This window comes from Drosophila santomea, chromosome 2L, assembly GCF_016746245.2.
Source record: "Drosophila santomea strain STO CAGO 1482 chromosome 2L, Prin_Dsan_1.1, whole genome shotgun sequence".
In the NCBI taxonomy this organism is placed as follows: domain Eukaryota; kingdom Metazoa; phylum Arthropoda; class Insecta; order Diptera; family Drosophilidae; genus Drosophila; species Drosophila santomea.
Genome location: NC_053016.2, coordinates 312,884 through 326,335, shown reverse-complemented (window position 1 = coordinate 326,335; position 13,452 = coordinate 312,884). Strand labels below are relative to the sequence as shown.

Genomic DNA, 13,452 nt, shown 5'->3' with positions numbered 1-13,452 from the left:
GGGTGGGTTAGGGGCGTAGCATTCTGTCGGTGGGTCGAATGGAAACAGTTTCGCATGACCTACTGACCTTTGTTGCCAACTTTCCTCGCTTAGCTTTTACTTGCTACTGATAACATTACAAAATCACAAAAATTTCTGTGCTGAATGAATACGACATAAGAATACGAGTATAAAGTATGTTACGACGTGTATAAAATACAAATTACTTTGCTTAAAAAGAAGAGCTTTGTATAATAAAATTTATTTATTTACTACCATCGCCGCTCTAATAATTCTACAAGGACTACAAAGGACTCAAAATTGTAGTACTATGATCTAAAGCTTAGATGTAGATTGTAATTTCTTGGTCTTGTAATTCTTTCCCATCCTGTAGTAGGCACCCCTTACAAAATGACATCCCCGCCCCTGTTTGTGCAAATTCGGGCAAGACCCGCCCACAGAAACCCCCTTGACCCATTGAATGCTGTTCGGGAAATGTTATACAAGAGCTTTTACCATGCTCCACACTCTCTGGCAGAGAGAGCGGAGAAAGTGTTTCCCGCTGAGAGCCGCTCTCCTCTCGAGAAGCTTTCTCGCTGCGCTGCCAGGTTTTGTTTTTGTTTTGGGAAAAACGTTCGCGGCGAAATGTTCATGTTTTGATAAGAGGAGAACGGTCTCCCCCCGCCACCCCCTGTGGAAGCCTTCGTTTAGGGGGGAAGTCAAGCGGGGAATAATTTTCAAATAAACAAGCCAGTGCGGCAACAAAGAGGCTTGAACCGACGACCGACGACTGACGACCGACAATGCCAAGCAAACGCAAACCCCCTTGGCGAACCAGAATTGATAATAGTTGCTGAATAGTTTGGCAAAACCTTCGGTGGAACGGAGGGGGGGAGGGAGGGGGGAAGGGAATGTTTACTTGGACAGCGCCGTCACATCGCATCGCCTAATCAGCGGTTGAAACGGCCAGAAAATCAAATTAAAATTGCCAATTTGGGCGTTGTTGAGTGGGCCTCGCCTCGTTTCGCCTCCATTTCAATTTGAATTTGAATTTGAATTTGAATTTTGGTTTTGTCTGCCGCTGCTCAATGCAGCCGGGAATATTTATATATTTATTTAATTTTATTGCCCCGCCATACGCCGTACGTGAGTACAACGGCAAATCGTCCGGACTCGGAACGCGCGCATGTGCCACAAAAAAACAGAGGAACAAAAACCGCCGAGAAGAGGAAGCCCAGATATATGGGTACTGACTCGTCCAATACCCTCGCTCCACGATTGCTCCACATCGCACAACGTGATGTTCCGCCGAAGTTTTTAGTTTAGTCATGCATCGCACTCCCTGTGAGTAAGTTAGTTACTTCTTCTTGTGACATAACAAAAATGTATGATTAATATATTACAAATGTCACAAAACATTTTAGGTTCTAGATCTGCGAAATCAATGAGTTTCTGCACTAATATCCCCCCCGAGCGGATGTTGCAGGGCATGAAAATACAAAAATATAAACTCAAAATAGGAAATCAGAGATCGGCCAAAAAGTCGGAAAATATGTCAGCGCCGCGGGGCAGCGGGAGAGATGACATCCAATATGCGGAAAAACATTGAACATTGAAGACCTGACCCACATATTTCGCTGATGGTTCTCCCCAACTTTCCTTCCCCCTTACCCCTTCCCACTTTTCACGATTTCTGCTTTTCCCCTCCGAAAAGTGATTGACAAGGTGAGACAAATGCTTCTGTATCTGTATCTGTCTCCGTATTCGTGTATTGGGACTCCACAGAGGCGACAGTTGCAAGATGCTTCCCCCTGCTCCACCCTCTTGCTGTACGCTTGATTGATTGCGGCTCGGCTTTCCCAAGGTCACTGGGTGGACTACAAAAGATATGCAAATATTGGGTGCCGAGCGAAAGGAGCTGGGAGCGTGACTCACGTCGAATCGGGGTCACCAAACATCGCAGTGGAAGGAACAGAGGAAGGAGCTCGGGGCACAATCTATGAAGACGGCCAGAAGATCGACAAGCGGCCATAAACTCAAACTACTTATGGCAACGAGCAGTTTTCATTGCATATTTATTCGGCCATAAAATGCGAAAGAGCAGCCGCACATGGGATCACATGGCATTCCATACCCAGGCCTGCGTATGCCAATTCCCATACCAACCCATACCAACGATCCCTAGATCCCCAACTAAATAAATTTCCAAATTGTTTATTTTCTTCCAAACAAATCAGCGCGCATTAAAAACAGCGAACAGAAAATTTTAAATCCAAATAAAACATCAGCATCCGGTGGGAATCAAGCGCTCCCAACTCACGCCGCCTTTCCACCCGTTCACCCGTTGTGCCCACTGTGCGTGGGTGGTGTGGCTGCCATTGTTGTTGTGGGTGGTGTTTTTGTGGGTCGTGGTGGTGGTGGATTCACCTTTGAAGTGGGGATTTACAGGTGTTTTATCTGCCAGTCTGTTTGTTTACAAAGGTCATGAGTTCCCAGACGAATGTAACTAAATTAAACTCTCTGGAAAGCCAAGCCACAATAAACACGGCAGCTCCTTTGAGGCATATCAAAACGGAAAAATGAAAACTTTTCCAAAACACACGGGGATTCCCCTCCGCATGACCACATTAAAGGGCAACTATATTGCAACTTAAATAAGTTTTAATGGAGAACTTCAGCAACCAGTACTGTGTGACCCATATCAGAATCAAACCGCAAGCCCGTCATTTTCGTATTCATGTTCCAATTACTCTAGAAATTTGCATAGCGTCGGAAATTTGAAAACAAAAAACATACACAATGGCATTTGGATGATAATTCGCCCATAAGCGAGTCTATCTATCAGTCTGGTGCTGTGGTTCGTTGGTGTTTCACCTTTTCTTTCCTTAGGCAATTTAATAATGAAGACTGGGAATGAAGACAAACGAACATTCTACTGATTCCGATTCCGAATAAAAATTTCGGGGAGACGCTGTTTGCCAAGTGCAACAAACGGAAAAGAGCCCGTCGAGAATTCGCATTTGATTTATTTATAAAGCCATGATGACGTCGCCATATCGGATCGAATCGAATGGAATCGGGCATAGTCTGGTTATTTTTCATTTTTTGGCTCTGTTTGTGAGCACGAGCGTCTCCCACAGAAGAAATTATAAAATATGGCGGGGGCCGGGTTTGGGGTTAGTGGGGTGGTGGATGCTGGAGAAGGAATTTCCTGCGCTAAAACGTTTAATTTATTAATGAGATTTATTTATAGAGCGTTGAGCACTGCGCGCTGAGTGGGCAGGTGAAAGGTTGTCGGTGGTGGGTTGTTTGGCCTGCTACGCGTGGCTGAAAAAAGCGAGAACGGGAGGGAGGGAGGGTGGTTGGTAAGGGGTGGGCCCCCACTGCTTTCCCTCACTGTCCCTCATTACGATGACGCGTGGTTATTGTAATTAAAGTTATGTGCGATATGTGCTGCCACTTTTATACACTTGTATTCACCGCACTCCCTACCCCTCACCCCTCCTCCCCCCTCCTTCCTCCCCCACAAGTCAACCAATTTTCCTTTCGGCTTTTTAATGGCGCCTGGGTGCGGTCCACAAAAATAATTTACAAGGTGTTGTTTTGCTTGTTTCTGTTTTGGTTGTTGTTACTGTCGCAGGGTAAGTGGGGGACGGGGAGGGGGAGTGGGGAGATGGGGGAGTGGGGCAATTGAAGTGGAAGAGGCGGCAAATATACGACAAGATAATGACAGCATTATGGTAGAACAACGAGCATATGGCGAGCGTGGAAAGAATTGTGGTAAGAAACAGAGTCAGAGCATTATACACTAAGAACAGTGCATAGATATATATGTATATATGTATGTATATGTATCTAATCAAGTTAGAATCTATGCCGATTCTCCGAAGAGAACGAAAGAGTTTCGAACTCCTCTCCGCGGATTATCTCTTGACCCGCCCCCCCCTGCTCCTGGCTCAGGGAGCCACCAGCGTCTCTCCTAACCCCTCTTAACCCCTGAGCGCCTGATAAGCGGCACTGATTAGCTCAGCACTGCGGCAAGGCAATGAGATCACTCCCACCGATCACTCCCTCCGCCCTCTTCCCGCACTCTTGCCGGCCGCCAGAAGAGCTGACCCCGCCACCCCCCCGGGAGTCGATAGCTGAGATTACGGCATCTCAAAGCTTGGAGACGATCCAAAATGAGAGAGAAAGAGCGCGGGCACCTGCCATCGTTTTTAGTGCGTTGTTATTCAATAATTTGCTTGCCTTCTCAGCTTTTGATTCATTTGCCTGCGCACGCACACTCACGCAACTTTTTTGTTCCTTATTTGACAGGTTAATAGATTTAAACACATTTGATTACCTGAGCGGGAGAGCAACCCGAAAGCGGAGCTTTTCCGGAGCGAGCGAGAGAGCGACACTCTGTTATGAAGTAATAATGGAGAAGAATCAACCGTATTCAGATTTAATTGTTGTTGTTGTTTTGCAATAAGTTTGGTGTTCGGCCAAATTTTTTGCGGGCTTTCTTATTGATGCTCTTGCTGCTTTGGTTGTTATTGTTGCTGCAGCATCACTTGGCAACGACAACAAATAGCAAAGTCACACGATGCGCTTGTTTCGTTTTCTTTTCATTATTATTCCGCCGCACATAAGCTTAAATTTATTATCACTCCCGATTGCACTCCTAAGCTACAATCCAAAGCGATGAAACGCCCCAGAGATGTGTCAACAATTCAAAACAAAAAACAAACCCGAAAGCCTAAAACCGCGACGACGAGTAAAAATGCTTCCACTGCCGCAGCGCTGCCCGAAAATCTGTTGATTAGTGTGACCGCAGGCTGCAGCCAAGGCAAATACCAAATGGGAAAGTGAGTTCAGCTGTTACAGCTCAGCTCTTTTGTAATCAAATTTGGGTAAGTATTCGCAAATGCCTTTAATTTATGACTATGGACACTTATTGGATTTGCTCACAGCTTTCAAATACATTGTTTAATGAATAATGCTTTAATAATTACCATCATATCACAATTTCGCAGCAAGAGTTGGCAGCACCGTTTAGCATTAGTATTAAAAAGCTGCCTGATACAATTCTCAATTGAGCGGGCTTTTCAAATGAATTTTTGTTCACTGCACAACTAACCTATTAACTATTATACTAACATAAACAGCATTTGACAAACCTACGACAAAGGTTACTGTTCTTTGAGGAGGCTTGGCTAATACGACAACATAATTTAAAAAGTGCGTTATGTTTAACAATTCGATCTTGTTAATAATATACAAGTAGCTACTAAACTTAATCAGAAATGAATCCATTTATAGCACAGGCACTATATACAAACCGTCATTTAGGTCACCCCATGACTACTCCTCCAGAATTGAAAACCAGTCACTTATGAAATGCATGGCTCCTACAGCAAAATCGGCGCACTCGTGATATCTGTTTTTTTCTGCGATAGCTTTTCGCCCAGCTCAGCGGATTATGGTCGATGAGAGTTCATTGAAAGCAGAAACCGAAACGAAGTAATCAGGAAACCTGAGGTGAGGTTTCATTGCGACTTAAGAATCGTTCGATATTCTGGGAGCTGGGATATGTGATTGCGAAGTTCTGGGAGATTTGGTTTTATTTCGGTTTATTTTGTTTTTTTTTTTTCTCGATTTGTTATTTACGAACATTCTTTTTAGACACAAATACATATAATGTTGTATAATCTCCGCACTTCCGTCTCTTTAAAACTACTACAAAAAATGGTTGTTGTTGTTGTTTCCGTTGTGGTTGCTGTTAGCGCTTAAGAATCTACAACATATAGCTTACGATCTACAACATATAGCATTCTAGAGCATACATACTTAATAGGTATGTATGGTTAAATACCTATATATATCTATATGTATATATATTCATATAAAAAAATACAACAAATTTGCAATTCGTTTTACATTCAGTTTCGTCGCCGTTCACTGTTATCATTTTTAATTCTTCTTGTTCTGGCCTGCGCCAAAAATGCAGACGAGAAGAAAGATAGAAAAATTCACAAATATTTCCATTTAACATTTAGGTATGGCAAAAAGTCATCGTCTATCTATCAGTTAGCAATCATTATTGAAATCAATCAATCATGTTTAGAAGACACTCAATCTTCCACTGCTACTTGTTTTTTGTTTTGGTTTTTGAGTTGAGTTCTTATTTGTTTTGTATTGTTTTCGCTTTTTGTTTTGTTTGAAACGCATTTTACAAACTAATTTTAAAACTTATAAATACTACAACGTACGAGATCCGCCAAAATCTCATAGAATTTAAGCAAAATGAAACACACAAATTACAAGTTAAATAAGTTAAATTAGGAATTAAAGGTAAAGTATACAGCATAAAGTATTAAGAATACATCGAATTATTATACGTAAGAATATCTTAAAGACGCGACAGTTTTGTGTGTGTGTTTTAGTAAGTGGATCGCTCAAATTCAATAGGGGAGAATGCAAACAGAAAGGTCAACATTTTTTCAACACGCTCTCGGAGATTTTGGTGATATATAATCATATAATGGTGGCACAGGAGAACAAGGAAACAAATACTCTTTCCCAAACGGCGTTCAAACGTTTCATAAATATTTACTCAAAAACAATGCAAAGGAATTAGTTTCAGCTGGCAAGTCATTAGATATCAATTTCAAAGACAACAATTTAATCAAAGCTGATGAATAATAATTTCGTTAGGAAAGAGTATTTCTGCAAAACGCCGAATAGGTTTAGTAAGCATTAGTTTCGTATAGTTATATGCTTAATATCAGATGTGTAAAATAAAAAATAATCAGCGCTTTTCCCTATTGCAACGTATTGTTATGTATGAGCAACTTTTTGTTTTTTTTTCCTTTTTCTTTCCTTGTATAAATTAACAAATGTTAAAAATTTAATTATTACATTTTCGATTGCACTTTGTTTTTGCTTGTTGCTGTTTTTTGCTTTGTTTTTTTTTGTTTTCTTTGTATCTGTGTGTAAAGTTCTTGAATTCATTTTTTCGTTTGTACATTTATTTTTCTTTGTTCAACTGAGTGTATATGTGTTGTGTGTGTTTGTATTTTCGTATCTATAAAAATTAAGGCTTTGCTTTTGAACAAAAAAAAATGACAAAAAATTGAAGGAAAATTAACGTTAACGTTAGCAACAATCAACTGATCACATCGAGTAAACGTACGTAGATCTTACCTAAAACTACTTTAAATCAGTTATAATATAACAACAAATATTAGAGCAAGGGGTGGGGCCCCAAAGCTGTTGTGGCTAGGCTATCAAAACCTTAACCCGATTTCGCAAACGTTTTGCAAGCGTGTGCTTCTTTGTTTCGATCCATCGATTTTAGAATATTTACATGAACACGACAAAATGTGCTGAAGAAATGCAGAAAATTTCTTCACGATCCTACCCCGCCCCTTCAGAGAACGCGCAGCGTAATAACAATATTTATAATGGATACGGGATAGGGCGTTGGTACAACAACAGATAGCTCGACTTATCAATTATCACGCGAAATGCAGTATTTCAAACAGTATGTTTATATAAAATTAATCTTACTCGTATGTTAATAAGATTACTTTTCCAATTAGAAAATTTCGTTCTTCTACACTGAGCTTCTAGCAAGCTTTTAAACATGATCACCAAAAACGTTTACCCCTTCGTTTTTCTCTTTCTGTTTTTGTTTTTGCTTTCGTTTTCGTTTTTCTTTTTGTTTCTCGAGCCGTCTAATTCTGGAGGGGAAGGCGGAGGACAGTTAAACTGCCAGCGCCATCCATCACACACAAAAAATAATCATGCACAGATATATATAGCCTATATATGCTGATGTACACAATCGGCGATGGCCGAAATAATAGCATTGCCATTGTAACACTTAGTAACGCGTGTTACTTCGGCTCTCATTCTCAATTCTTAATTCTCGATATCGAAACTTGAGTCGCTTGAACAGCCAGTGTGGAAATAGCGTTGTGACAAGGAGCCCTTTTTCAGATAAAAATATTATATTGGCAGTAAGGACTAAATTACTAATCTGAATACATGCTGGGGTAATCGAAAACCACTCTATAGAAAATGTTAAACTTTTGAGTCATACTAATAATCGAATGATACTGGCATATCAAGTTCTAGCCTTGCGACAGAGTGCTATTAGGCAGTGCTATTATTTGGGCCGCAACCGCGTTTATATCTAGAGATAGAGAGAGTTAGGGCTTTAGAGCAAGCTAGAATTAGAGAGATATATAGCTAGCCTGAGGTTGAGGGCTCGTTCAGCGGGCGATTTGATTCGCGGCTCCTACTGCGATGTGCTGAAGTTGGAGGGCGAAATGGAGCTCGGCGCCGCCTCCGCCTCGAGGCTGCCAGCTCCTCCATCAACCTGGTCATGTTCACGGGACCGACTCGTGGGAATTGGCGCACTGCTGCCCACCATTGGCGGCGGCCTCAGTGTGGCGGCCTGCTCGTACTCCAGATCCATCTCCTCCTGCAGTTGGATCATCTGCACTTGCTGCGGGTTTTTCTTCCAGTACAAGACGGGCCAGCGCAGTGTCGTGGTCAGCGTGTCGTTGTGCTCCTCCAGCGAGTTGTTGGCATAGTGCTCCACCAGACTCTTCAGCGTGGCATATATGTTGTAAGGGGCAGCGAATCCGAAGCCGGTATTCGTCTCGTAAACTATGCAGTGCTGCACGATGTTCTTGCAGGCAATCGACAGAGCATAGTGACCCGCATCCCTCGCTCGAATGAGGAAGGTGCCCGATGGCGCACCCTTCAGCAGCTCCTCCGCATCCCTCCGCTTGGCATCCTTCAGCAGCCAGAGGGCCTCGTTGCTGTGGGGCTGGTTGGAGACTGTGTCATAACGTTGCTGCCACTTCTCGAAGCCCATCTGCAATATCATCTTCAGATCCTCGTCCTTGAGGTTGAAGCACGTTAGGCGCCTGCAGGTTGAAAGAAAGGAATGGTTCGGAATTAGAAGCGCTCAAATATATAGATATTTCCAAATGTTTGGCATTACAAAAGAAAATCGTCCAATACACGGTAAGTTGAACCCATTTGGGGGCTATTTAAAGTCAGAATGCCTAACTAGTCCAGAAAGTGGCATTGTTTTGTGAGTCAAGCAGTTCAAACTCAACACCTGTTGGATATGTAATAATATATTCCGAGATATTGAATGTTTTTAGACCTAAATAGTTCGTTTGCAAGTGAATAACAAAGTTTCACAATTATAGAAAACTCAACAAAATGCTTTTGGAGGCGTTGTGTACGTGACTTTATAGGCGTGGCTAATCTGCATTTATTTCACAATCGATGACGACGGCCTTCAATCTTATCTTCGAAGTAATCAAAATTATAAAAGGGAATCTATGTAGGGAACTGTAGGTGCTGAGATCCTGAACTTTTGCTAAGAACTGACTTCGATTTAGAACGAAGGCGATGACTAGTCGTTCAATTCGATTCGCTCCGATATCGATGCAATTTCAACGGACGGCGAAACTCTTGATAACCAAATGCGACTGCGTGTCTGGGCCGCCGCTCGGTCTACGAAAGCCTAGACCCGCGGGTTTCCGCATCAAGATCGGCCGATTGGCAAGCCAATCAGACAATCGGGCGATCGGGCAATCAGGGGGGCTCTTTGTGGCTTGGCTATCCAAGTGACTAAGTTCCTGGGGCGCGATAAGCTCAAGGCGGAGTGATATCATGGATCGTTGCTGCGATGGAACGAGATAGGACAACGCACAAAAACTTAATACACCCGCCGAAAGAGCCTTATCTAATCTGGACTGGGTCAAGAGACCCAGGGGAGGCAGAGGGAGACTCTCGGGGTGTTTTATCTTATGACGGCGGTCGCCTAATCTCTGCAAATTTAGAGACCCAAGAGCTGAGAACCTTGAGCCCAGCCAGCGATTGCAAAAAGCAGCCCTGAATTAAATACAGGCGCAATTAAGTATATAGAATTCCCTTCTTGAAAGCTCGAAAGAAGTAAAAAAAAAGTCTGATAAGCGTTGCTATCTTTAGCGAGGCGCTAACCTTATCTAGAGGCCTCCCTGCCTCCTTGCCTCCGCCCACTTGCCGCTTCCCACTTCCCCAAGCTGTCCCTCGCGCCGAAACACTCTAGGTGATACTCATAGAAACCCAGCGAGCTCATCCAGCGATGACGTACCCCACCAAGCAAAAGGCCTGTTGCTAGGCGAAAGCCACCTCTTGCCACTCGTTTTTCGCCCTACAAGCGAACAAACGAAGATTGTGGGAAGTGCGAAGATGGGTCAAGACAAACGAACAAGTTTCCAAAATCACGAAAACATTTAAGGGGAGCATCCCCCATGCCAACTGGTTAGCTGGACTCAAATGCAAGGCTTTAGTTTGGTTTTGCTACGCAGAAAGATTTTGGGGGCCATTATTGCTTATTGTCGATTTAAGAGATTCAACAACAGATTTAACTATCTTGTATATAAACTTCCTTCGTGTTCCTTCCTGTGTTCCTTTCCTGAATTCAGCCTTTTTGTGGCCTTGATACATTAACATCCAGAAAAACCATTGGCATACCCACGAAGTTCCGATAAGGGTTTTCGAAATATTTGAAAGAAATTCTGCAACGTTTTGGCTGGAACTCGAAAACTACCGCCACACAAATGGACCTTGATAAGGAAAAAAATATATAAACTGCTGCGCATACAAATACAAATTGACACGATAAAGACTTTGACTTGGATAACAAAATCCAACAGTTGCCTTTTTATTAGAATATGGGCTAATAAGAGGTATCCTAACTTTCCAGTTCGCGGGGGGTTATTGTTTTCGCCCTGGCTGCGTATGTAGCTACTATTAAGTTCGAGAACTACTTTTCATTTTGCAGTAGCAAATAGCTGAAATGGTTTTCCCAAAAGACCACCGTCTGTTCGCCAAGAAATTCGCAGGCCAGGGAATGAACAGGTAAGACAGCCGGCAAGGCACGTAGACGCTTCGCTGGCGTGAAAAATTCAGGGGATGAGCGGAGCGGAGCGGGGGCGGAAGTGACCACCGCCACAGTTAACGTTAACAGTGTTATGCCATTATTATCGGTATCGCATCGGTCAGACAAGCTGCCGACTCCCGGCCAAAATGAGTGATCGGCCGACTAAGCCGCGTGTAAAGTAAGCGAGAAGCGCTGAGCGGCATTTGAATTGCGCCTCTTTCGGTCTGAAAACTCCAACTGAAACTGCAATCAAACAGCTGGCTAGTGAAAAACCCATAAATATATAAGCAGATTGCATTATTCAAAGGCACTACGTTTGCTGCTTAAGAATAGTGGGAGAGACTTGAAATGGGGACTTACTCAATGTACTTGTCCTTGCGCAACTGCAGTATCTGCAGTTCCGGTTTCAAGGCGTTGATCTGTCGCTCGAGCAGCAGCTCCTCCTTCTTCTTGTTCTCCATGTACTGGTTGAGGACCTGCCCCTTGGCCTGGAGAGCATCAAGCAGGTTGAGCAGCGTCTGCTTATTGTCCTGCAGACTCCGGCGGGCGTTGGCATTGGCCGCAGCGGATGCGGCTGCGTTAGCTCCATCCCCGGCTGCTCCAGCGTCCGGGGTGGGGCCATCCGCTGGCGCCTTCATGAAGGACTCATTGAGCTTGATTTGATTGCGGAATATCTTCTCTGTGTTCCCGAATACGCTCTGGTGCAGCTTCTTCTCCTGCAGCTCCTCCCGAATCGCATTGAAGGAGTTCCGCTTCTGCTCGAGATTTTGCTCGAGGTTCTGGAGCAACTGGCAGGTCCGGATGAATTCGTTGCTCAGCAGACAGAGATCCCCGTGCGGCTGCGACTCCTCATCCTCGCGGGCGCGCACAATGGGATTACTCAGCGTGATGTCCAGCGTCTTGTTGTACATGCTTAGCGAGTTCTCCTTGTAGTAGTTGATCATCTCCACCACCGAGTTGAAGAGGTCCTTCTCGATGAACCCGTACTTGCGATCCATGTGGCATATCTTAATCAGCTTCTCGCTTCCGTCCTTCATCAAGGTCAGGGTGTACTCGCCCTTCATCGAGAGCGCGTCCCGCACCAGGAAGCTGCCGTCCGGCTTTCCGTGCAGGATGCTCTTGGCCACCTCCCGCGATATCCGGCCCCAGTACCACGGGGCCATGCGCAGCTCCTCCTCGTTGGGATCGACCAGCGATCCGGGCGCCTGTGGCCGCATCGTCGAGTAGTGGAGCGGTGATGGTTGCACTGAAAAAAAAAGAATTAACAATTTTTTAAAATTAATTTATAGGATTGGTAAAAGTTCCGTGAACAATTTCCCCACTTTGTATGTATGTTATTTTATTACTTTTATGTACATTTTTATCAATAGTCGATTTTAAGGAAATACACAAAAAACATTGGATTCACTTTAAAACTCAGCCTATTGAAACTATTAATAATCGCACTTACTGAAATAAATTTGCTTAGTAAGACATCCTACGTTATTATCGATTAAAATATGAAAACAACTGAATAACTGGCAGTTTCTCAAGCTAATAAATTACAGCGTTAATAGTATCTACATAAAGTGATCTCATCTGACTGTTCGAATCCTAAAACGACATTGTATTAAAACGACATAGTATTAAACAACTCTAATTCGGAACATAAACAGCTGCGAAGGGAGAATCTCTAGTGAAATCGAAGACTTGGCAATGAGCCTTTATTTCTTTACTTGAGGGCCCGATTGCTTCCCAATCCATTAATAAATATTGGCCACATATTGCGCCCCACCAGAGCAGCAACACCAACAACTACAACAACAGCTACACTGTGTAAAAACGAGGCATGTAATCGCTGGCGTCCCGGTCTCTATCTAGCCCTCTCGCTCCCGCCCCCAGACACCCCGCAAGCGCCCTCTCGCTCCAACGCACTCGGGCCTGTTGCCAAGCGCCCCCGAAACGCAAATACTTACTTTTGTTGGTCTTGTGGGGTTTTCAATGGGTCGGAATTCTTGCGCTGCGGATGCTGCAGCGGCGAAAGAATCAATGGATATGGATCTGGATTCCGGGCTGCGGACTACTCGCTCCCCGTTCGCGATATAGCTATAGCTATAGCTCACCAGCAGCGAATGGAGCACATCTTTCTATATTCTCGATTTCGCGATTCGACGGAACACTCACACTAGCAGCCGCACGCACACACGCACCAACACCAACGCACACGACGGACACTACGACACACTGTTTAAAAAAAATGGTTGGCTTTTGATTCTTATTTGCGTGATTTTTATGCACTCATTGGTTCTTCTAATTGGTGTGCACTATTTTTTAACTGTAGCTGGATCAAAACATTTCAGTACGGCGCTCTGGGACGACAAAAATTGGGGTTTAATCACAATATATCAGCACACTATTATATTCGGGTAGAAATCGTGCGGTGTTGGACAGCGCTGTTGTTGCCATGCCACTTGCTGCGAGTAAGCTGCAGGGCCTTCCTAACACTGGCGGTTTCCTGTGTTGACCAAGTCGGAACTACGTAACTGTTGGAACTA

The 13,452-nt window shown here is 43.8% G+C and overlaps 2 protein-coding genes across 6 annotated transcripts in view; both read right to left on the bottom strand.

Annotated features, from left to right (window-relative positions):
- LOC120455410 (1-phosphatidylinositol 4,5-bisphosphate phosphodiesterase classes I and II) overlaps positions 1-4,772 on the bottom strand; it is a 43,894-nt gene extending 39,122 nt beyond the window's left edge. For all 5 annotated transcript variants that reach the window (XM_039641556.1, XM_039641583.1, XM_039641573.1 and 2 more), the window contains exon 1: positions 4,325-4,772. The gene's annotated coding sequence lies outside the window, so the exon portion shown is untranslated. The remainder of the gene's footprint in view (positions 1-4,324) is intronic.
- Positions 4,773-5,554: 782 nt separating this feature from the next.
- LOC120451350 (phosphatidylinositol 3-kinase regulatory subunit gamma) lies at positions 5,555-13,385 on the bottom strand. The gene is made up of 3 exons (XM_039634969.2): positions 12,874-13,385; positions 11,279-12,164; positions 5,555-8,903 (listed from the first exon to the last, which is right to left on the bottom strand). Coding segments are annotated over exons 1-3 (1,524 nt in total). The 5' UTR covers positions 12,875-13,385; the 3' UTR covers positions 5,555-8,266.
- Between the last annotated feature and the right edge of the window lie 67 nt (positions 13,386-13,452).

Excerpts from the sequence above, each read along its gene's own strand:
- LOC120451350 (XM_039634969.2), bottom strand. Across the intron at positions 8,904-11,278 it reads CGCAAGGACAAGTACATTGA|GCGCCTAACGTGCTTCAACC; the intron begins GTAAGTCCCCAT and ends TTCAACCTGCAG.